Source organism: Scyliorhinus canicula, chromosome 2 (genome assembly GCF_902713615.1).
Source record: "Scyliorhinus canicula chromosome 2, sScyCan1.1, whole genome shotgun sequence".
Classification (NCBI taxonomy): Eukaryota; Metazoa; Chordata; class Chondrichthyes; order Carcharhiniformes; family Scyliorhinidae; genus Scyliorhinus; species Scyliorhinus canicula.
Genome location: NC_052147.1, coordinates 32,788,990 through 32,814,491, shown reverse-complemented (window position 1 = coordinate 32,814,491; position 25,502 = coordinate 32,788,990). Strand labels below are relative to the sequence as shown.

Sequence of the window (25,502 nt, the reverse complement as noted above, 5' to 3'; positions counted from 1 at the left end):
GTGTGTGTGTGTGAGAGTTGCTGTATCTCCGTGTGTGTGTGAGAGTTGCTGTATATCCGTGTGTATGTGTGTGTGAGAGTTGCTGTATCTCCGTGTATGTGTGAGAGTTGCTGTATCTCCGTGTGTGTGTGAGAGTTGCTGTATCTCCGTGTGTGTGTGTGTGTGTGAGAGTTGCTGTATCTCCGTGTGTGTGTGAGAGTTGCTGTATCTCCGTGTGTGTGTGTGTGTGAGAGTTGCTGTATCTCTGTGTGTGAGGGTTGCTGTATCTCCGTGTGTGTGTGAGAGTTTCTGTATATCCGTGTGTGTGTTTGAGTTGCTGTATTTCCGTGTGTGTATGTGTGTTGCTGTATATCCATGTGTGTATGTGTGTTGCTGTATATCCGTGTGTGTGTGTGAGTTGCTGTATCTCCGTGTGTGTGAGAGTTGCTGTATCTCCGTGTGTGTGTGTGAGTTGCTGTATCTCCGTGTGTGTGAGAGTTGCTGTATCTCCGTGTGTGTGTGTGAGTTGCTGTATAACCGTGTGTGTGTGTGGAGTTGCTGTATATCCGTGTGTGTGTGAGGGTTGCTGTATCTCCGTGTGTGTGTGAGAGTTGCTGTATATCCGTGTGTGTGTGTGAGTTGCTGTATATCCGTGTGTGTGTGTGTGCGAGTTGCTGAATATCCGTGTGTGTGAGTTGCTGTATATCCGTGTGTGTGTGTGTGAGAGTTGCTGAATATCCGTGTGTGTGAGTTGCTGTATCTCCGTGTGTGTGTGAGAGTTGCTGTATCTCCGTGTGTGTGTGTGTGAGAGTTGCTGAATATCCGTGTGTGTGAGTTGCTGTATATCCGTGTGTGTGTGTGTGAGAGTTGCTGTATCTCCGTGTGTGTGTGAGAGTTGCTGTATATCCGTGTGTGTGTGTGTGAGAGTTGCTGAATATCCGTGTGTGTGAGTTGCTGTATATCCGTGTGTGTGTGTGTGAGAGTTGCTGTATCTCCGTGTGTGTGTGAGAGTTGCTGTATATCCGTGTGTGTGTGTGTGTGAGAGTTGCTGTATCTCCGTGTATGTGTGAGAGTTGCTGTATCTCCGTGTGTGTGTGAGAGTTGCTGTATCTCCGTGTGTGTGTGTGTGTGTGAGAGTTGCTGTATCTCCGTGTGTGTGTGAGAGTTGCTGTATCTCCGTGTGTGTGTGTGTGTGAGAGTTGCTGTATCTCCGTGTGTGTGTGAGGGTTGCAGTATCTCCGTGTGTGTGTGAGAGTTGCTGTATATCCGTGTGTGTGTGAGAGTTGCTGTATAACCGTGTGTGTGCGAGAGTTGCTGTATATCCGTGTGTGTGTGAGAGTTGCTGTATATCCGTGTGTGTGTGTGAGAGAGTTGCTGTATCTCCGTGTGTGTGTGTGTGAGAGTTGCTGTATCTCCGTGTGTGTATGAGAGTTGCTGAATATCCGTGTGTGTGAGAGAGTTGCTGTATATCCGTGTGTGTGTGTGAGAGTTGCTGAATATCCGTGTGTGTGTATGTGTGTTGCTGTATATCCATGCGTGTGTGAGAATGTCTGTATATCCGTGTGTGTGTGTGAGTTGCTGTATATCCATGTGTGTGTGAGAGTTTCTGTATATCCGTGTGTGTGTGTGAGTTGCTGTATTTCCGTGTGTGTATGTGTGTTGCTGTATCTCCGTGTGTGTGTGTGTGAGGTACTGTATATCCGTGTGTGTGTGAGTTGCTGTATTTCCGTGTGTGTATGTGTGTTGCTGTATCTCCGTGTGTGTGTGAGAGTTGCTGTATATCCGTGTGTGTGTGAGAGTTGCTGTATCTCCTTGTGTGTGTGTGAGTTGCTGTATATCCTTGTGTGTGTGAGTTGCTGTATATCCTTGTGTGTGAGTTACTGTATATCCGTGTGTGTGTGAGTTGCTGTATTTCCATGTGTGTGTGTGAGTTGCTGTATTTCCGTGTGTGTATGTGTGTTGCTGTATCTCCGTGTGTGTGTGTGAGTTACTGTATATCCGTGTGTGTGTGTGAGTTGCTGTATTTCCGTGTGTGTATGTGTGTTGCTGTATATCCATGTGTGTGTGAGTTGTTGTATATCCGTGTGTGTGTGAGAGTTGCTGTATATCCGTGTGTGTGTGAGAGTTTCTGTATATCCGTGTGTGTGTTTGAGTTGCTGTATTTCCGTGTGTGTATGTGTGTTGCTGTATATCCATGTGTGTGTGAGTTGTTGTATATCCGTGTGTGTGTGAGAGAGTTGCTGTATTTCCGTGTGTGTGAGGGTTGCTGTATCTCCGTGTGTGTGTGAGAGTTTCTGTATATCTGTGTGTGTGTGTGAGTTGCTGTATAACCGTGTGTGTGTGTGTTGCTGTATCTCCGTGTGTGTGTGTGAGTTGCTGTATCTTCGTGTGTGTATGTGTGTTGCTGTATATCCGTGTGTGTGTGAGAGTTGCTGTATCTCCATGTGTGTGAGAGTTGCTGTATCTCCGTGTGTGTGTGTGAGTTGCTGTATCTCCGTGTGTGTATGTGTGTTGCTGTATATCCGTGTGTGTGTGTGAGTTGCTGTATCTCCGTGTGTGTGAGAGTTGCTGTATCTCCGTGTGTGTGTGTGAGTTGCTGTATCTCCGTGTGTGTATGTGTGTTGCTGTATATCCGTGTGTGTGTGTGTGAGTTGCTGTATCTCCGTGTGTGTGAGAGTTGCTGTATCTCCGTGTGTGTGTGTGAGTTGCTGTATAACCGTGTTTGTGTGTGTGTTGCTGTATTTCCGTGTGTGTATGTGTGTTGCTGTATATCCATGTGTGTGTGAGTTGTTGTATATCCGTGTGTGTGTTTGAGTTGCTGTATTTCCGTGTGTGTATGTGTGTTGCTGTATATCCATGTGTGTATGTGTGTTGCTGTATATCCGTGTGTGTGTGTGAGTTGCTGTATCTCCGTGTGTGTGAGAGTTGCTGTATCTCCGTGTGTGTGTGTGTGTGAGTTGCTGTATCTCCGTGTGTGTATGTGTGTGAGTTGCTGTATCTCCGTGTGTGTGTGTGTGAGTTGCTGTATCTCCGTGTGTGTGAGAGTTGCTGTATAACCGTGTGTGTGTGTGTGTGTGTTGCTGTATCTCCGTGTGTGTGTGTGTGTTGCTGTATCTCCGTGTGTGTGTGTGTGAGAGTTGCTGTATCTCCGTGTGTGTGAGAGTTTCTGTATATCCGTGTGTGTGTTTGAGTTGCTGTATTTCCGTGTGTGTATGTGTGTTGCTGTATATCCATGTGTGTATGTGTGTTGCTGTATATCCGTGTGTGTGTGTGAGTTGCTGTATCTCCGTGTGTGTGAGAGTTGCTGTATCTCCGTGTGTGTGTGTGAGTTGCTGTATCTCCGTGTGTGTGAGAGTTGCTGTATCTCCGTGTGTGTGTGTGAGTTGCTGTATAACCGTGTGTGTGTGTGTGTTGCTGTATCTCCGTGTGTGTGTGTGTGTTGCTGTATCTCCGTGTGTGTGTGTGTGTTGCTGTATCTCCGTGTGTGTGTGTGAGTTGCTGTATCTCCGTGTGTGTGAGAGTTGCTGTATATCCGTGTGTGTGTGTGTGTGAGTTGCTGTATCTCCGTGTGTGTGAGAGTTGCTGTATCTCAGTGTGTGTGTGAGAGTTGCTGTATATCCGTGTGTGTGAGTTGCTGTATATCCGTGTGTGTGTGAGAGTTGCTGTATCTCAGTGTGTGTGTGAGAGTTGCTGTATATCCGTGTGTGTGTGAGAGTTGCTGTATCCGTGTGTGTGTTACTATATATCCATGTGTGTGTGTTACTGTATGTGTGTGTTACTGTATATCGGTGTGTATGTACATGTGTGTGTTACTGCATATCGTGTGTGTATTCCTGTATATCCATGTTTGTGTGTGTTGCTGTATATTTGTGTGTGTGTCCGCCTGTGTATAAAAACAAAACCTCCGTCTGGCTTTGAAATGCTGCGGTGTATTTTATTTTTAGATCTGCGTCACACCCAAGGGGATTTTCAGAACGACAGAGAGCTCTTGATGCTTGGGGGAAGAATAGAGGTGAAGACAGTACACACATCCTGATGTGGTTATTTTTAAAAATGGCTCGTCTGGGAAATCTAAGAGGATTTTATTGCATTTGCCAAACGTGCTGAAAGAGTGAGAAGGATAGAGAGAGAGGGGAAATAGAGAGTGTGTGTGTGTGTGAGAGAGAGTGTTAATAGAAAGAGAGAAGGGGCTTAACGGAAAGAGAGAGATAAACAGAAAGAGATTGAAGAAATGTGCCAGCAGCGTTTGGTTGTCCAATACCAGCCTCATAGAACCCATTGTAATAAAGATAGAATTTCAATGATCTAGTTACTGTAAGCCAGTGCCTCTGATTAAGGGAAAATTACTGTTTCTCTGTTTACTTTGAAAGGGGGATGGATTTAGAAATAGGATTCTCAAAAATAGCAGCAATGAGTGGGTAGGTGTGTGGTTCGAATGTAATCCCAGAAACACCTGTAAAATCCTGGAATATCATTTCCGAAAATCAGAATTTGATTAATTGAATCACCATAAACCAGGGTCCCTGCCTCAGATATATCTTAAAGCTCCATGTACTCTAGCTGCAATTCAATTTATTTCTATCACTTTTCATTTTCTAATCTGTTTTCAAGACGGAGATCAATAGATTGTTATTGGGTAAATGTATCGAGTGAAATGGAGAATAGACATGTAGATGGGATGAAGGGTACATCAGCATTGCCTGACTGACTGAGCCTCTCCTGTTCCTTGTTTTGATTTGATTATTTTTTCCATGTCTGTACTGTTTCCTCTCCCTTGCAAAATTTCTCTGCTCCCTCAAAGCCGCCCTCTGCAAACATGCTTCTGGTCATTTTCGCTGGCCCTTCTATTTGTGTTTAATGCCTGTTTTCACCTCTGGTGCTTTTGGAGGTTTTACTAGAGTAAATGGTTCCGGCTGTGCAATGACGTTCTTCAGTCTTAAAAGCAGAACGGTGGGGATGAATACACGTTGACTAGAATTCATTCGTAGACCTCTTGGGGTAGTCACAATGTGTTGTAGGGTGTTGGTTACAGTTTGGTAGGTCTGAAGAAGTCTTCATAGTCGTACATATGACTGAGGAAGGAGCTGCGCTCCGAAAGCAATGATTCGAAACAAACCTGTTGGACTTTAATGTGGTGTTGTAAAACTTCTTACTGTTACCACCCCAGTCCAACGCCGGCATCTCCACATCATAGTCGTACATAGATTAACTATCATTCCTTATTGACTCTTAGAAAAGTTTATGAATATAAGGAACTAGCTGGGAGCGTTCTCCATGCTTGCTGATACACACAGCTCAGTCCAACACTCAACTGACCCTGGGTTAGGGCTGTGCAGTGGTTAGCAATGCTGCCTCACAGCGCCGAGGACCTGGGTTCGATCCCGGCCTCGGGTCACTGTCCGTGCAGAGTTTGCACATTCTTCCCGTGTCTGCGTGGGTCTCAGCCCACAACACAAAGATATGCAGAGTAGGTGAATTGGCCATGCTAAATTGCCCCTTAATTGAAAAAAAAAACATTGGGTACTCTAAATATATTTTTAAGAATTTTTTAAAAACTGCCACTGGTTGCATGTTGTGCTCGCTTACATCACTGTGTGGGTGGCATTACCTCACGCACGGCGGGACCTGGCAGGTGAGTGTGCGGGGGCGGTCCTCGGGGGGTGGGGTGGGGGGGGTCGGGAGGATCCGACCCGGGGGGGGGGGGGCTCACGGTGGCCTGGCCCGCAATCGGGGCCTACCAATCTGCGGGCGGCTTGTTCCGTGAGGGGACTTCTTTCTTCCGTGCCAGGCCCCTGTCGGGCTCCGCCATATTGCCCGGGGGACAGCGCAGAGAAGAGAACCCCCCACGCATGGGCGAAAATACGCCAGCCTGTCTGTGCATACGCGAGATCACACCGGCAGTTCCGTGCATGCGTGAACTTGCGCTGGCACTTCGCTGCCGGCTGGAGCGACGCCAACTCCTCCACCATCCACCTAGCCCCTGAGAATGAGGAGAATTCCGCACTTTCGAGGGCTGTTGACGCCGGAGTGGTTGGCGCCTGTTTTCTCGCCGGCATGGGGACTTAGTCCCCAGAATCCTGCCCAAGATTTTCAATAAGAAACATATATAGAAATATGATAAATTTAAATGCCCCCATTTTAAACATGTATTTTGCCATTTTTAATTATACTTTTACATTATTTAAGTAGCAACGGGTGAGTCGATTTGAGAGGTGAAATAGAGGCCTTTGGAGCTCAGGGTGTTTTTTGTACTTTAACCCACATCAACAAAACAGGTGATCTTATCAGTATTCTCATTGCTGTTTGTGGCCTCCTGCTGTACACAAATAATCTGCATTATTTCGTGACATTACAACAGTGAGTGCACCTCAAAAGAAATTAATTGGCTGCAAAGCAGTCTGCTGCATTGCTGAGGATGCGAAAGGAGCAGCTGAGTGACGCAAAATTGAAATGCCACGGAGCGATTGGTGGGAGGGCTTAATTGGGCGGCAGAGTAGCACAGTGGTTAGCACTGTTGCTTCACATCGCCAGGGTCCCGGGTTCGATTCCCGGCTTGGGTCACTGCCTGTGCGGACTCTGCACATTCTCCCAGTGTCTGTGTGGGTTTCCTCCAGGTGCTCCAATTTCCTCCCACGAGTCCCGAAAGGCATGCTTGTTCGGTCAATTGGACATTCTAATTTCACCCTCCGTGTACCCGAACAGGCGCCGGAGTGGGGCGACCAGGGGCTTTTCACAGTAACTTCATTGCACTGTTAATGTAAGCCTACTTGTGATAATAATAAAGATAATAATAATTATTATTATTGTGGTAATAATAATTATTATGCACCATGACAAGTGTAATTAAACAGTTTTCATTATAAATGGTGACATTTTAAATGTGGGAACTGCATGCAGCTAGAACATTTTAATATAGAAAATGGTTTTCAATAACTGATCTTACAACACATTGAATCACTAAAGCTAACTAAAGTAAAACTGTGGCTGAGTTGACAGCATTGTTGCCTCAGAGTCAGATGGTTGTGCGTTTAAGCCCTCTTCACTGGGGCTTGTCGATATAACGTTGTAGTACAATGCCACAAATAACCTTGGCAAAAGCATTGATTTTGTAACAGTCAGGTTTTTAAAGGGGTGTTTTTTCCATACTGGAAAAGTATTGACTAGAAATCATTGTTTTATATTTTGTTTGCTCCTGTCAGGAATAATTCTGGAATCTTTATTTTGCTCCACGGGGTCCTTGATGTGATTGGTTAGTTGTGGGGTGTTTGGCTTTCTATTCAAATATAACTGACAGCTCATAATTTAATCCCATTGCTGATTGAAATAGAACCATTGAAATGCTACAGCACAGAAGGTGACCATTCAGCCCATCTTGTCCACACCGACCCAAACACACCCAGGTTCCCTTTCTAATACCACCTTCCTGCACCCGGCCCACAGCCCTGCAGCTTAACAGCTCCTAATGTGCAGATCCAGGTACTTTTTAAAAGGGTTTAGGGTCTCTGCTTTCACCACCAACTCAGACAGCGGTACCCAGAAATCCACCACCCTCTGTGTGTAAAAAAAAAATGTTTTTTCCTCATGTCCCCTCTAATCCTGCTGCCACTTATCTTGAATCAATGACCCCTGATTTTTGAGCTCTCTGCCAAGGGAAACAAGTTTCTCCTGTCTACTCTTTCTCTATCCCTCACAATCTTGTATACAGCAATCATATCAGCCTCTCAGCCGTCTCTGTTCCAAGGAACAAATACACAAAACTCCAGGTAGACTTGTACCTAAGTTCTGATAGTTGCTGAGCTTTAAGTCCCAGCTCCAACCTTCAACTTTGTGAATGTAGCACCTAAAATGTAGTTGGAAATGGAAATCTTTTGACTTAACAACTCCTTACAGAAAATTAGATAGATTCAAACAGGTGAAACAAGTATAGACAATAATCATCAGGTGTCGGTATTCCAGGCACTAATTTATTCAAACCGATACATTTCTGTAATTGCACTTGCTTGAATGTGTTGAAAATGGTAATAAGCTGCTTAGTAAATAGTTTACTTCAACAGACTTCGCAGTCAACATGCAAACTCAAATTCCTGACAAAATGCGCATCATTCCAATTCTTGTCAATATATGTGCCCAATATTTGTCATCCACTTCAAAGTTTAACTCTTGCAATTATTTCCAACTGCATTGGCCTTGACATTGGCAAGTAATGAGCCTCATTTACAGGTTTAAAATGGGCAACTGAGGTGCAAATATGGCGGGTGGCATGAATGCACTCATTCAGTGCCAGAAATGCCCCTCCGTAGGCATCCTCTATGTGTGGGACAGGCATTAGTCCCTTTGCATATGCAAATAGGAACTTGGTTGGAGAAATCCTTCATAAAATTGCATTGTGCTGATAGCAGCGATTAGTTTTTTCAGGTGTTTAGCAGGCAGTCTTGCCGAATGCAAATTCACTGCTGCCTTAACCACATTTACAATGTTGGTTCAGGTGAATTCTTCTAATAAAGCTGCTCCTTTATCAGAGAAAACTACAACAGTGGGTACACGTCAAAATGTGTTTGATTGGCTGTAATGTGCCCTCCAACATCCTGAGGTCACACAATGCACTCTATCAATATAAGCTCTATCTTGTGCAAATATGACTTGTCATTGCCGCTATTGGCTCAAGTTTATTTTAGGAGAGGAGAAGGAAGAATTGGCAATCACGCCATAGTTGTGCATGACTCACCAACGTATCGCCACAGAAATATAGGGCGCTGTGAAGTATTACAGTGACAAAAAGGGCAAGTGAATTGCTTGTGCAGCGAAGCACACTAAAACTGATCTGAAACTAATGTCTGATTCAATTATAGTCAAGAGTACTGGTCACATTGAAGCACCTTGGTTTGTCTTTCAAAGTAAAGTTCAATTTTAATCGTATCAAATGATTTCCATTTCATTTTAAATCTAGTTAGCTCTCATATGGCAGTAGAGCTGGATGATGTGCACCAAATGAACAATGGTTTCTGTTAATAATTCAGATCCTTGTATTGTTCCGAATGATGATTAACCATCCAGTGACAGTTACATTTATATCATTTCCATTGCAGGGTTATGGGAAGCTGCATCTTTTCAAAGGGGAAAGGACACACAATTAAGAGTGTAAGCAGATTAGACAGGCAGGCTCTATTCTTTCCCATCCGCTGCACATCTTATTAGAACTGGCTGCAACTCTTAGTATAATTTTTCAGTGCCCTGCTCGTTCTGTATCAGTTAGTCTCCCTGTGTAGATAAAGAGGAACTGTGTCCTTTTGTGTTTTTCTGCCCCCAGTCTGTTGGGCTGTTTGCCAGTAGTAAGGCGCTGACATTACTTGTTGATCTGAGATCAAGCTCGCCTGGCCGTTAGCCAAGACCAGTATCTGTGTGTGTGTGCTTTGCATTATTTAGTGCAGTCAGTGGAGCTGATGGTCAGGTTGTAGTCTGTAGGGAATGTGAAATTATCAGCGTTAAACAGTGTCCTGGTATAACTGCAGTAATACTCTGGTTACACCTCCTTTCTGATGTCAGTGCTTGACCTTCCAATTCATCTTGATTTCCGAACAATTATCCTTGTTGAATTACTTAAATGGCTGGTAAATGTTCTATCAGCAGAATGAATGAGTGGTTTCTGACCGTCCAAAGCTTCCTCCTGGTCCCTAAAACAACTCCATAATCCTGAGTAAATGTGAGTGCACCTCATGCTTGATCAGCACCCTCACCACCACCGTAAGTGTTCGCTCCCTCCACACTGAGACTGTGTTGTGAACTAGCCACATCCTGTACTGCAGCAACAACACTAAATTCATAACCCTACCATTTAGAAAGATAAGGTAAGACCACCATCTACATGTCTTAGCTAAGATAAAACATCAGATCAAGTCCCAGATGAAGTGCTAATGCCTTTTCTTGTCGGCTTGGATCTTGTATATCTCTCTTGTGGAGACCATGAATTGGCTTCAAATTGAATTGTTTTTTGGAGCAAGCAACGAGATGGATTAAGAGTTTGCCCTGACTACTCTGCTCATTGGCTTTGTAACTTTAAGGATGGGATAAAAAAAATTAAATAAACCACCCTCAAGTCTCCTTCCAAATTGCACTCCACACTGACTTGCAAATGCATTGCTGTTCCGACGTCATCGTGAGATCAATATCCTGGAAGTCCCTGCCTAACAGCATCATGGATGTATCGACGGGATCCAAACTGCAGCAATTCAAGAAGGTAGCTCACTACCGCCTCCTCCAGGGCAATTAGAGATGGCCAATAAAGACTGGCCTTTGCCAGCAACACCCACATTCTGTGAGCAAATTTTAAAAAATAGCTAATTCTTCATCCTTGCCGAAGTTTCAAGTTTCTGATTAGGTTGTGGAGCTATTGCTAATTAATACAGTCCCAAAATGAGCCGGGACTGGATGGTTTGAGTTAAAAGGAGAGGCTGAATAGACTGGTAATTTTTTCCCTGGTGCTTCGGAGGCTTAGGGGTGATCTTCTAGAGGTTTAGGAAATAATGAGGGGCATAGATAAGGTCGATAGTGAACATCTTTTCCCAAAGGTAGGGGAGTCTAAAACTAGGCATAGGTTTAAGGTGAAGGGGGAGAGATACAAAAGGGTCCAGAGGGGCAACGTTTTCACACAGAGGGTGGTGAGTGGAACGAGCTGCCAGAGGCAGTAGTAGAAGCGGGTACAATTTTGTCTTTTAAAAAGCATTTAGACAGTTATATGGGAAAGCCTGGTACAGAGGGTTATGGGCCAAATAGGGGCAATTGGGACTAGTAAAAACTGGACGGCATGGACAAGTTGGGCCAAGGGCCTGTTTTCATGCTGTAAACGTCTATGACTACTCTGTGACCCTATGAGCTGAGACTGGTTGTGCCATGATATTGACAGAATCCTCTCAGTCAATCTTTTAAACCGTTCTAACACCTTTATTGAAGGATGAAAGTTATTGTTGATTAGGCCGAGCCAGATGCATTTCCAGGATATTTCTACACAATGTACAATTCTGGGCAATTCATCATCGTTTTACTAGAGATACAACTGTTTCCCAAAAAATTCTCTATTTTCCTGATTGAGATGCTTGTAATTGAAGATGAAAATGTATAATTTAAATATTCATTCATCGTTGCTGGCTCAATATTCTAGAATTGTCTACCCAAACCCAACATGGGAGCACCATCATCATATCGAGTGAAGGAGTTGAATGAGAAGGCTTACTGCGTCTTCTCAGGACATCTTGGGATGGAGAATATGGCTTTATCCGTGTCACCCTCGTCACCAGAATAGCTATTTCAAACAATTACAGGATTTTCAGTTCAAAAGCAATTGAGCTGAACCTGTAAGCTAAAGGATGGAATTACCGAGATGGTATGCTTTCAAACAGCTGAGACTTCAATAGACATGTGGTTCCAGTTCTATACAGGTCCACCAGATGGAGTGCTACATCTTACAACCCTGACAGTATTCAATGTGGTCCTGCCACAGCTGACCTTGCTGGTGACCCACCTGATCTCAGGCCCGGAAATGGTTGGGATCTTACAGCGGCTTCAGCAATCCTGGCCTGCTGCCTGAAAGATGAAGTATGAACTCCATGGCCAAGGAAGAGTTGAAGGCAAATGTTGTTCAATAATAAAAATGGGGGCAGACTCTTCTGCCCCAGCACCAGGCAAGGAAAGAAGCGGGAGGGCCTGAAAATTAGACTGATATCCAATGCCATCTGGTGTAAGTATATTCCAGGTGGAAAGATCCATGGTCCGCCCACCTCCATTTGAGACCCTGAAGCGGCCAATTATTGACCACTTAAAGGCCTTTTCCTGCCCCTGCCGCAATTTTCTCAGCTCTCCGACATGGTACTTGCATGACTGGTTGAACTGTGTAGGCTGCAAGCCGTTGGAGTGGAGGGGTGTTGGTCCCTTAATCTAAACTAATCTATGATCGAGGGCATGGATATCAGGACGGGTTAATCCCTGACAGCCACCCCCTTGCCTCGCTGCCAATCCACATGTCACCCATTCTCCATGAGCATCCCCCCCCCCCCCCCCCCCCCCCCCCAAAGCCTTCACCTTTTTCCTGCATCGCTCCATGATCTTGGGATTCGGTTAGGTTGGTGCCGCCACCCTCTGATTGGCCAGCAATTCTAGTGGGGGGTGGGACATAAGATCCCAGAGTCCCAGTTGGGAGGAAGCCCTGCTGCTGTCCTCTTGACTGCCTGATGGGCAGAGGGTAGGATGGGCCTTTCTCCTTGGTGTCAGGGTGGGTGTCTCAACGGTTTATCAGGCAGCGCACGATACACCTGCCGAAAACTAAAGATTCCGCACCTAGGTGTCACAACTGGGAGTCGAGAGCCCCTTGAAGTCAACTATCATAAAATATTTCACTTTGGCCAATTGTGTTGTTTCACATAGCGGAAAACTCAAACATTTTACAGTAGGTATGCAAACATTTGAGACATAAATAAGACTGCCGCATGATTCAGAAAATTAATAAATGAATCTCTAAGTTGTCTGGACTCGAAAAATCTCAGACACAGTCTCCAGTCCATGTTGAGCACACATGATCCTTTTGAATTCAGCACCATTTTACGAGGAAGGGGTCATTGTCTAGAATTAGGAATCCTGAAAGCCATCCAGAACTCCTGCTGGAAATACATTTGTTCCAGTGTCCAGTAAGGAAGGTTTGGATTATTCTCCACATTCAATTTAATGAATGGGATTGGCCTCCGCTGTGATCCATCCCCAGCCTACCCACATACACAGGTAAGTTTCATAGTATCGAACAAAGGTGAGATCGACTATTGCACTGACTTTTGGAGAGCTCCAGTCACTGAAAGTGATGCTGGATTATGTGGTAATACAGTAAACCTCCTTCCCACATCAACTTCTGTTGTGAACCTGGAGAGTGATTTGAAATGGAACCGACAAACTTGCCTCCCCTTCTCTCTAGCTGGCAAACGTCAGTGACAGGAGTCAGGAAGCGTATTAATGGGGGGAAAGAAAATCTTCTGAAATGAGGCGGTTGGAGTAGAGGGGTGTTGGTCCCTTAATCTGAACAATGTAAACAGCTGCGAGAGCAACTTGGGTAGGAAGAATGAGTACAAGAAGAATTTAATAGCTCTAAATTTAGGTCAGATAGATTGAAAATAAAATGAGACACAGTGGGCGAGATTTTCTGATCCTGAGGCTGTGTTGACACCGTCGGAAACGCCGTTGCGAACGGCCTCAGGATCAGCAATTCTGGCCCCTATAGGAAGCCAGCACAGCGCCGACCATGCCGGTGCCAATGGCTCTGGTTCTCCGCTCTGAGGAGAATCGCGTCTCGGCATCGGAGCGGCGTGGTGCGATTCGCGCCAGTCACGGGGGATTCTCCGGCCCGGCCCTGGGCTGAGAGAATCCCGCTCAGTCGGTTGAAACTGTGGAAAATATTCATACTTGGGCTAGGATGAGGTTGAGTCTCAGAATGCTGAATTTCATTTGCACGTACTGTTTTAAAAGTTGACTTCATTAGGTAGCACAGGCCTGTTTAAGCATTGTAAAAGGCATTGTAAAAGTAATGGGCAGCACGGTAGCATTGTGGATAGCACAATCGCTTCACAGCTCCAGGGTCCCAGGTTCGATCCCGGCTTGGGTCACTGTCTGTGCTGAGTCTGCACATCCTCCCCGCGTGTGCGTGGGTTTCATCCGGGTGCTCCGGTTTCCTCCCACAGTCCAAAGATGTGCAAGTTAGGTGGGTTGGACATGATAAATTGCCCTTAGTGTCCAAAATTGCCCTTAGTGTTGGGTGGGGTCACTGGGTTATGGGGATAGGGTGGAGGGTTAACCTTGGGTAGGGTTCTCTTTCCAGGAGCCGGTGCAGACTCGATGGGCCGAATGGCCTCCTTCTGCACTGTAAATTCTATAAAATCTATATAAAAAGACAGAGTGAACATTAATTTTCCTTCTGGCGGCATGGCAACTGTATGAACAAGAGGGAGTGTCCACCTTATGCAATTAATCAAGACAATTGGCAACCAACATGTCAAACTCAGTCTTACGCATTTTTAACCGGCAAAGCATATTAATTCTTGCAGTGAATTGCTTAAACAGATTAAGTACTCCAGGAGTAGCATCCAGTTCAACTACAACATATTTTTCCTGGGCCTGATGGCGAAAAACAATGCGGTGCTTCATGTGGGGCCTGACCGAGGCCCTGTACAATCACTTCCTCATGTTTGAATTCCAGCCTCTTTGAGAATAAGGTCATTTGCCCTTTCTGATTGTAGCTGTGATCTAGCTTTTCATGATTTGGCTGCATGGGCAGCTTCATTCTTCAGTTCTTCCACAGATCCTAGTCGCTCAGATTTGTCTTTCTTCAGTTGAAAATGGAAGACCCCCAAACATTCTCACTTTGAGCACCATTTGTCATTGCTTTGCGCACTCACTTGATTGGTCCATGTCCCTTTGTAATAAATGTCTGCACAACCTACTGTACCTCATAACATCACCTCATCCACATGCCTTCATGGAGGTCATTAATGTACATCTGGCAAAAAGCTGAGATTCCCAGATTCCTGAGAGTGCAATTACAATGCTGTTTTTAAATAAAGTAGCATATGTAAATACCATGATGTGGAGATGCCGGCGTTGGACTGGGGTGAGCACAGTAAGAAGTCTTACAACACCAGGTTAAAGTCCAACAGGTTTGTTTCAAACACGAGCTTTCGGAGCACGGCTCCTTCTTCAGGTGAACCTTCACCTGAAGAAGGAGCCGTGCTCCGAAAGCTCGTGTTTGAAACAAACCTGTTGGACTTTAACCTGGTGTTGTAAGACTTCTTACTATGTAAATACCGTCATGGTTTAATTTCTTGGAGTTGAAAAGTGGAGATCCACATTTTTATTGATATAGATTACTGGATGATTAGTTATTTTATATCTTATATTTCCACAAACAGAAATATATATTGAAGCTAGTTTTTTTGTCATGTTCCTTCTGTGTATTTGGGATTTCAGTATTAATGGTGTTGCACCAAATATTCTCAGCATTGATTCATAAGACCACAAGACAGAGGAGCAGAATTAAGCACTCGGCCAATCGAGTCTGCTCCGCCATTCAATCATGGCTGATATTTTTCACATCCCCATTCTCCTGCCTTTTTCCCATAATCCCTGATCCCCTTATTAATCAAGAACCTATCTATCTCTGTCTTAAAGGCACTCAGTGATTTGGCCTCCACAGCCTTCTGCGGCAAAGAGTTCCACAAATTCACCATCCTCTGGCTGAAGAAATTCCTCCTCATCTCTGTTTTTCAGGAACGTCCCTTGAGTCTGAGAAGGTGTCCTCTGCTTCTAGTTTTTCCTACGAGTGAAACATCCTCTCCACGTCCACTCTATCCAATCCTCGCAGTATCCTGTAAGTTTCAATAAGATCCCCCTCATCCTTCAAAAATCCAACAAGTACAGACACAGAGACCTCAACCGTTCCTCATACGACAACCTGTTCATTCCAGGGATCATTTTTGTGAACCTTCTCTGGACCCTTTCCAAGGCCAGCACACCCATCCTTAGATACGGGACCCAAAACTGCTCACAAAACTTAAAATGGGGTCTGACCAGAGCCTTATACAGCCTCAGAAATACATCTCTGGTCTTGTATTCTAGTCCTCTTGACATGAATGCTAAGAATGTCAGAAATCCTTTGTCCAAGGTGACCATGGCTTTAACCATGTTCTGAAACAGGCCTGCTGCCTCCACATTAGTGAGCAACAGATCCTAGCAGAGAATTGGACTCAGTAATTTGGGTGATAAATCTAAAGGTTTATCTTTGGATGGTGTGTCATTGGCTGTGAAGATTGATACATTGTTTGCTTGTGGGTGAGAAGCTGTCTTGTAAAACTGAAATCAATCCTTTGTTGAATTGCCTTTGTTATCCTCGCGAACTCCCCATATATAAGTGTGGTCTTCGACTTCTGTTCGCTGGTTTGTAGGTTTAGTGATAACATATTGACCTTTGTGCGTTACTTCTTGCAGGATCGGATGTTTTTTGTGATGGAGTATGTCAACGGGGGAGACTTAATGTTCCAAATTCAACAAGTACGAAAATTCGACGAGGTGCGTGCACAGTTCTATGCTGCAGAAATTACGTCGGCGCTGATCTTTCTACACAGTAAGAAAGTTATATATAGGTAAGGATAAAGTCTGTGTCTTTATGTAACCAAGCAGCGTCATTATAAGATTCATGAATGATCTTATGGTTTCGATAGGGAATCACATGGAAATGCACCGTGGAGAAAATGGCTCATCCTTTTTGCATTGTTGTTTTTTAGCAACCCAAACCATGTCCTGCTTTCTGTTGTGAAACAGGCCTTTCTTTTCATATTCATTCCTGGGATGTGCACAATGCTGGTTGGGCCAGCATTTATTGTCCATCCCTAATTGCCCTTGAACTGAGTGGCAGTTCAATGGGCATTGTTTTAAGTGTACTTAATTCCAAACATGTGTAAATACAGCAACATATAATACACACTCCACAAAATCACAATCCACAGTTTGTACAGTTTTTCCCCTTTTATCCCTTCCTCTCCCCCCTCCCCGCACACCGCTCCTGCCTGCTCGACGAACAATTCCTCAAACAGCATCATGAACGACCCCCACCACATTTTGAAGCCGTCCACTGACCCTCTCAACTCAAACTTAATCTTCTCCAACTGGAGAAAGTCGTACAAGTCCACCAGCATTGCCTCCACCCCCGGCGACATACCCGACCTCCAATTTAACAGGATCCTTCGCCGGGCAATTAGAGAGGCGAAGGCCATAATGTCGGCCCCTTTCCGCTCCAGAAGTATCCTTCCGATATCCTTCCGATATCCCAAAATCCGCCACCATTGGGTCCAGCTTGACCTCCACCCCCACTATCTTTGTTAGCGCCCCAAACCTTAAATTGTATCAGGCTGAGCCTAGCACATGTTGTGGACGCGTTGAGGTTGAGAAGGTGGGACCTTCATGAATAACCTCAGCCAGTACGGGAATTGAACCCGCGCTGTTGGCCTCACTCTGCATCAGAGGACATCTGTACACTGTAAATTAGCCCCTTTTGTGAAAGTAACTTGATAGCATGAAGGATTAGCCATTATAGAAATATGGAGAGGGATTCTCCCGCAATCGGCATGGTGGGCCGTACCAGCGCCAAAGAGTGGCGTGAATCCTCCGCACTTCCGGGGGCCAGGCCGGCGCTGGAGTGGTTAACGCCGCGCCAACCGGCGCCGAAGGGTCTCCGTATGCCGCCATGAGTTGGCGCATGCGCAGGAGCGCCAGTGTGTTCCGCCGCATGCGCAGGGGGTTTCTTCTCCACGCCGGCTATCGTGGAGCCTTACACAGGCCGGCATGGAGGGAAAGAGTGACCCCACAGCACAGGCCCGCCCGCAGATCGGTGGGCCTAGTTCCCCGTGCTATTCATGTACCCCACCTAACTTTTACATCCGTGGAGACTGAGGTGCAATTTTAGTATGTCCAATCCACCTACTTGTCTTTCAAAAAGTTGCCAAATCCATACAACTCCTGTGAAAGGCCATGAACCATGAGTCATGAGGCTTCAGGGATGTCAGGTGCCAGCTGATACACATTAAACAAGGCCGCTCCATGGCAATAACACGATGCAGGTGGCATGAATGAGGTGAATGTGTGACTACCCAGAGGTTAGCACTGCTGTCTCACGGCACAGAGGTCCCAGGTTTGATCTTGGCTCTAGGTCACTGTCCGTGTGGACTTTGCACATTCTCCCCGTGTTTGCGTGGGTTTCGTCCCCACAACATAGAGATGTGCAGAATAGGTGGACTGGCCACCATAAATTGCATCTTAATTGGGGAAAAAAATGAATGGGGACTCTAAATTTATATATTTTAAAAATGTGTGACTACCGCCCCTCAGTGGGAGGATGGCCAATCCACAAGAGCTGTCAGCCAGTCTAGTAGTCCTCGCAGCACCACGTGCTTCTGGGACTGCGAGGAGGCCTGTGGATGAGGACAGTGATGGCTCTGAACCCAGGCAACTCCTGAGTATTGGATGGGGAAGGATCAGGAAGCCTAATGGTTGGAGAGTTGATTAGAGGCCAGGTGGGCAGGAACAAGGGGGAAAGCATCATCTTGAAGTGGATGCCACTGATGTTCACAGGGCATCCGGGGCAGCAGGGTAGCATGGTGGTTAGCATAAATGCTTCACAGCTCCAGGGTCCCAGGTTCGATTCCCGGCTGGGTCACTGTCTGTGTGGAGTCTGCACGTCCTCCCCCTGTGTGCGTGGGTTTCCTCCGGGTGCTCCGGTTTCCTCCCACAGTCCAAAGATGTGCGGGTTAGGTGGATTGGCCATGCTAAATTGCCCGTAGTGTCCTAATAAAAGTAGGGTTAAGGGGGAGGTTGTTGGGTTACGGGTATAGGGTGGATACGTGGGTTTGAGTAGGGTGATCATGGCTCGGCACAACATTGAGGGCCGAAGGGCCTGTACTGTTCTATGTTCTATCCCCTGAAGAACGTACCCCTAATCCTTCCTGAATCATACTGCCCATGCCAGCCATATTATTCAGGTCAGTTGGCTTGATAACAAGCTCAGTTTATCTTTTTTTTCTATTGAATTTAGATTACCCACTTATTTTTTCCAATTAAGGGGCAATTTAGCATGGCCAATCCTCCTACCCTGCACATCTTTTGGGTTGTGGGGGTGAAACCCACGCAGACACAGGGAGAATGTGCAAACTCCACCCAGACAGTGACCCAGAGCCGGGATTCGAACCCGGGTCCTCAGCGCCGTAGGCAGCAATGCTATCCACTGTGCCACTGTGCTGCCCTACACAGTTTATTTTTAATAACCTTTACATCCCTGGACACTAAGGGGCAATTTTAGTATGTCCAATCCACCTAACCTGTACATCTTTGTCACCCACCTACTGTATTATGGGGGACAGCTCAGGGGTGAGTGGTGGGTCCACGCGGGTGCGTAAAATCCAGCCCATGGAGAAGTTGGCCTGCTCATCGAGTATCGGATATCTGACGCAGGCCGTCAATGAGAGCATGAAAGAGACGGGGGAAGTGACTGTGGTGAAGAAAGGTGTCAGATTCAATCCTATTTGAGCTCTTATTCACTGTTGATGGACTGGACTGTAAAGTGGAATGTAGTTAATACAATCACAATCTACATTCTTGAGGAGTTTGTATACTCAGAGTGGGGTTGGAATTTTTTTGTCAGTGTTGGGTTGATTACTGGTTCAAACCAAGTAGTGTATTAACAGGTTGCTTTTCTTTTGGCAATTGAAGCCTTTGAATACCTGACCCTTGACAAGCTTTGAAATATATTTTCTAAATTTGTTCAGGTGCTGTCTTTCGTAGCAAGCTTCAACTGCTATATGTAGCAAAATCACTTGGTAAATGAGTGTAATGAGTGTATGGTGTTAATCCAACTTACAATCAGACCCGTTATTCCGAAAGCAAAGTATTAAAGCAAATACTAGGGCATTTTACTGCTTTCATTTGAACTGCTGAATGCATCTTCAGAAGTATGAGATTTGATACTTTTATATTATATAAGATACTTATATATATATATATATATATATATATATATATTCAGAATCTGAATTTTGAGCCTATCCTTGGTCAGTTCCTGTGTAGCAATAATCTTATTTTTATTTAAGAGTGTGATCTGCAAGTCACTGTGTACAGTTAAGCCTGTGTGATCCGGGCTTGATCAGGCCAGAGCAGTGGAAGCAGCTTGGAGTCTCTACAAGGTCAACTGAGAGGTGAATTGGGTCAATCTATGATGCGTAAGACCTGGTAGCTGCCAACTTAAAAAAAGAAGCAGTACAAACGTGACCGTTGGCAGGAAGGTCACTCAGCCATTAGAATAGAACAATGAATGGATTCAATGAATAAATCCGTCTACATCAGAATCAATTGAAGGATTGATCTGAATCAGCTAAATTACACGCTCTCTTTCCATTTGAATATAGGAGCCATTATTAAGGATCATTGAACTGGATGAACAAAGTGGCATGTTTCCCTTTAATCGGAATGTTGGGCCAGTTGATAATGATTATGAGAACAAGTGAAACAAAACAACAATGTGATTCGATGTTGAGGCGTTCTTGATTAGTGGTTGCATCTTTCAAATGGAGCAGGTTTAGCTCAGTTGACTGGACAGCCAGTTTGTGGTGCAGAGCGAGGCCTGGAGCGTGGGTTCAATTCAATTAACGGCTGAGATTATTCATGAAGGCCCCGTCTTCTCAATCTCACCCCTCGCCTGAGGTGTGGTGATCCTTGGATTAAACCACCACCAGGCAGTTCTCCCCCTCAAAGGGGAAAGCAGCCTATGGTCATGTGGGACTATGGCGACTTTACTTTAACTTTAAGGAGGAAATGTAACAAACCCAGCCTGTCACCTTAGATTCGAAGAGCAGGGAGGCCCTCCTTGTGTCCAGGCCAACAGTTAACCCTCAACCACCATCATTAAAGCTGATTACCTGGTCATTATCATGTTGCTGTTTGTCTACAAATTGGCTGCTGTGGTTCCCTATATTACAAACGTGACTACACTTCAAAATGGGGCTGTTTAGCACACTGGGCTACATCGCTGGCTTTCAAAGCAGACCAAGGCAGGCCAGCAGCACGGTTCAATTCCCGTAACAGCCTCCCCGAACAGGCGCCGGAATGTGGCGACTAGGGGCTTTTCACAGTAACTTCATTGAAGCCTACTTGTGACAATAAGCGATTTTCATTTTCATTTCATTTCAAATGACAAAATTGGCTGTGGAGTGTTTTGGAATATTTATGTGGTTGTGAAAGGTTCTAAATAAATGCAAGTTCTTTTCATCTTTCTTTACATTCACATTAGGCAGAATTTTCTGACCCTTCCCGCCGTGGCAGTCCGGAGATTCCTGCCCATCGTCTCTATGTAGCATTTCTAATGTTTTTCACCTTCCTTATGCCACAGAGTTATGTATTTCAGAATTCCTCATGTTAAGACCATTCGAAAGTATGGAATAATAATACATTCTCGAATAGGTGTACCAAGATCATGGACAAACCTGACTTTACCCTGTTCATTTTGCTTCTTTGGAAAAGGTTCTGCAATATTTTTCTCTGTGCACCGTCGCCAGCCTCCACGTCAAAGGGAAACTGAGCAATACTCCACAGTCTGGGTAATTTAATCCCGTTCTCTGTTCATTCCACACCAGTTACCTTTTCATGTCCACATTTTGAACTTGGTACAATTTGTAGAGGCTGCTTTCTGAAGTGAACATTTTAAATTATGGTAATGATTGGGGAACTGAAGTCCAAAGGGCATGGGTTTGCAAGTACAGTTATATTATGATTGATTCGAGGCACGTGGAGTGCTTTGAAAAGACTGAAACTCAGCTATATCAAGCTTCTTAATAATTCAACAGGTCATCTTCAAGTCCTGTCTCAGGTTTTGTCTGTGCTTGGTAAACAGACTTGGTTGAAGGGGATTTCATCTGCATTCATTTTCCTGATATGGCAGCTGATGTGTTGGGTAAGCTGGGTCTGCGAGGACTGCGTTTACTGCAGCAGTGAGAGAGACAGGCTTCCAACACTTGAAGAAATGCAACTCGATTTTATTGAACTCTTAACTATCATACATACTTTAACTGTGTGTTGACACTATGCTGACTTGACTGGAGACCTGAGGCTAACCTGACCAGACTATCTTACTACCACGTGGCGTTTGTTCTAGATGTTGCTTATGGGCTCTGACTGTCTCAGAGGCTGGATCCCAAGAGAGCGGGAAATCTAGTGCCCTCTGGCTTTATAGTGGTCGTATCCTGTCTGGCGATTGGCTGCTGTGTTCTGTGTGTTCATTGGTCATCCTGTGTGTCAATCACTGCCTGTCTGTGCACCATCATATACCTGTGTGTATATTATGACAGCAGCTTTATTTATTTTCTTGGTAGAGAAAACATTCATGATGCAAACAAATGAAATAATACTTCAACAACAGAAAATGTGAAAATCACAAGGTTATCATTCTGCCTCACATTCAGGGGACAAGTTTGATTGTCTTTTCCTGCTATTCATTGAATCAGAGAATCACACTACCCAGGCCTAATCCCCATCCGCAACCCTATAACTCCACCTAACCTAATCTTTGGACACTAGGGCAATTTATCATGGCCAATCCAGCTAACCTGCGCATCTTTGGATTGTGGGAGGAAACTGGAGCACTCAGAAGAAACCCGCGCAGACACAGGGAGAAGGTGCAAACTCCACACAGGCAGTCACCTGGGATCGGAATTGAATCTGGGTCCCTGGCGCTGTGACGCAGCAGTGTTAACCACTGTGTCACCGTGCCGACCGTAACCTACCCAGTTTGAAAACGTGAATCAGGAAATTAAATCTGTTTTATTATATCATTAGAATGCAAAATCCATTTCAAATAAGCTACATTTGGTATTTAATTGTGTCAAAAATAAGCTAATTTAGTAAAGAGAATTGGTTGAAACCCAAGCTGTTGGATTACTTGGAGAAAATAATGCTGCCAATATGTTAGCTAAAAGTTTTACTCCGCCAAAGAATTCTTAAAAGACAGTTCCAAACTTACTTGTTTAAACTCAACTGCAATATACAGAACATTCGCATTTTAGAATTCTGCTGACACTGGAGTGCGGCCAGGAATCACAAACCCCATAACCATTTGATCTAAGCCACTCCTGTAACATTAAGGTTGGAAATGTTGCGCTTCAGCTTGGCAGCATGCCACACTCTGTCAGTGGTGGCGTGATTCCGTCCCACAGTCCCCATCCTTCCTGCTCTTAACCCTCGATGGTAGTGTCTGACACCAGAATCCTGCATCAAGATTAAACTGGCATTTTAAATATGGAGCTTTTAAATTTGCTGTATTAAATTTGTATCTTAACACTTCTGGAAGGCACTCTATTTCATTTGCAGTGGTTTTCTGTGTAAAATGGTGAATGCTGCTTGGTTTATTAAAGGAGCAAAAGCAGTCTCAAATGAGCAACAATGGAATCTCAATAAGTTTGAACCATGCCAACAGCAGGCAGGTTTTGCCCAGAAACTTCCTTATCTGGAAATGTTTTTAATCTGGCTTTTGCTTTTCTGCTTTTCTTTTTATTCATTCACAACATGTGAGGGTCACTATAGCAAGGTCAACATTTGTTGCCCATTTCTAATTGCCCTTGAGAAGGTTGTGGTGAGCCGCTTTCTTGAATCGCTGCAGTCCGTGATATAGATACACCCACACTGCTTTAGGAAGGGAGTTCCAGGATTTTGACTCTGCAACAATGCAGGAGCGCTGATTACAGTTTCCAAATCAGGGTGGTATTGATCTTGAATGGGAATTTAAAAAAAAAATTTAGAGTACCCAATTCTTTTTCTTCCAATTAAGGGGCAGCAGGCCCATGCAGACACGGGGAGAATGTGCAAACTCCACATGGACAGTGAACTGGGGCCGGGATCGAACCCGGGTCCTTGGCGCCGTGGGGCAACAGTGCTAACCGCTGTGCTACCATCCCACCCAACACTGAGTAATGTTACTCAATGTCAAAGGGAGATGGTTCGCTTCTCCCATGTTGGAGATAGTCATTGCCTGGCACTTAAATAAACAAAATACTGCTGTAATCTGAAACAAGGACAGAGCATGCTGGAAAACCAGCAGGTCTGCCAGCATCTGTAAGGAGAGAAAGCAGAGTTAATGTTTTGAGTGCTTTGGCTCTTTGGCAGAACTGAAGGGAGGGAGAATGTGTTAGAGCTGTGAGAGATTGCAACAAAAAGTAGAAAATTTAAGAACAAACGACAGATGGCCTGGTGTGGGAGGGGGTTTGCATTGAGGCAATACATGTATGGGATATTTTTTTAAAGGGATTTAAGATGGTGTAGAAAGGCCACATTTAAAGCTTCTGAACTCAATGTTGAGTCCGAGAACTGCAATGTGCCAGGCGCTTGTCTGGCACTAATGTTACTCATCAACCCAAGCCTGAATGTTATCTAGGTCTTACTGCATACAGCCATGGATTGCTTCAGTACCTGAGGAGTCGCACATGGTGCTGAACAGTGTGCAATTATCAATTCTAACCTAATGAGAGGTTATTGGCAAAGCAGCAGAAAATTGTTGGCCTCGGACACTATCCTATGAAAGACCTGCAGTGATGTCCTGGGCCTGAGAAGATTGATATCGAACAACCACAACTTCCTTCCTTTGTGCCAGGTATTTGCGACTCGATGAGGCAGGTCTGCAGAGTTCAGATCGGGTCTGTTGGATCTGGGATCACTTTGCTCTTTCTGTGCCATGCTGCTTCTGTTGTTTCACATACCTGTAGCCCTGTGTCATTGCTTCATTTTTAGATGTGCCTGTTGCTGCTCCTGGAATCTTCTGGCTGCACTCCTCATTGAACCATGTTTGATGGTAATGGTGAAGGATATGCCAAGACATGAGGTTACAGATTGAGATTGAATGCAAATTAGTTGCTACTGATTGCCCACAGCACCTCATGGGTTCTCAGCTTAGTGCTGCTTGATTTGTTCTGAATATAACCCATTTAGCAGCCATGAAGGTGTGACTTTGTCTCCACAAAGTCTATGCGGTGGTCACTCCTACCAGTACTGTCCTGGACAGGTGCATCTGCGACAGATGCCACCTGCCAAAGACTTGGCCAATCAGTCAATGGTGATGCTACCAAACCATTCTTTGTAATGGACATCGACGTCGACCCCACCCCACCCTCGGCGCCGCAACGAGAATACATTCTGCACCCTTGCTACTGTCAGTGCTTCTGTCAATGTGGAGGAGTACAGATTTTTCAGCTGAGGGAGGGTTGTGGGTATGAATCACCAAGAGGCTTCATTGTCCATGTTTGACTTGATGCCATGAGACTTGATGGGCTCTGGAATCAATGTTGAACATGTACACTACCACTTCCCGCTGACTGTATATCACTGTGCTAACATCGCTGGTGGGACAGGACATGCACCAGGAAGATACTGGTGGAAACTGAGACATTGATGCAAGGTTGATTCTGTGAATATGACTATGTCAGGCTGGTGCTTGACTGTTCCTTGTCACAGTTCTCCCAATTTTGGCACAAGCTCCCAGATATTAGTAAGAAGAACTTTACACAGTTGAGTAGATAGAGTGTGCCGTTGTCATTTCCGATGCCTAGGTCGATGCCCGGTACTGCTTACTGTTTTATTCAACCGATTGGTTTGCTGGACTGTTTCAAAGGGAATGTAAGAGTCAATCACATTGCTGTTAGGTTTGTAGTCACACGTAGGCCAGATAGGGTAAGGATGGTAGGTTTCCTACCCTCGAGGACATTATTGAACTGACTAATTCCAGAACTGATAGGTAAATCTCAGAATGAAGCTGCTTATGAAATCATAGAAGGGACCACTCAGCCCTTTGTGTCCTTGCTGGCCATAAACAACCCAGCCAAGCCACACTAATCAATTCTTAGTTAATATCCTTGTAGATTATGGCACACCCAAATACTCTTTAAAAGCACAGCAGGTTTGTTTGGAATCACTAG

At 45.0% G+C, this 25,502-nt stretch overlaps 1 protein-coding gene across 5 annotated transcripts in view; it reads left to right on the top strand.

Annotated features, from left to right (window-relative positions):
- prkcha (protein kinase C, eta, a) overlaps positions 1–25,502 on the top strand; it is a 268,817-nt gene that overhangs the window by 205,626 nt on the left and 37,689 nt on the right. For all 5 annotated transcript variants that reach the window (XM_038775500.1, XM_038775526.1, XM_038775519.1 and 2 more), the window contains one exon: positions 15,991–16,145. In XM_038775500.1, coding sequence (XP_038631428.1) covers positions 15,991–16,145 — 155 coding nt within the window. The remainder of the gene's footprint in view (positions 1–15,990; positions 16,146–25,502) is intronic.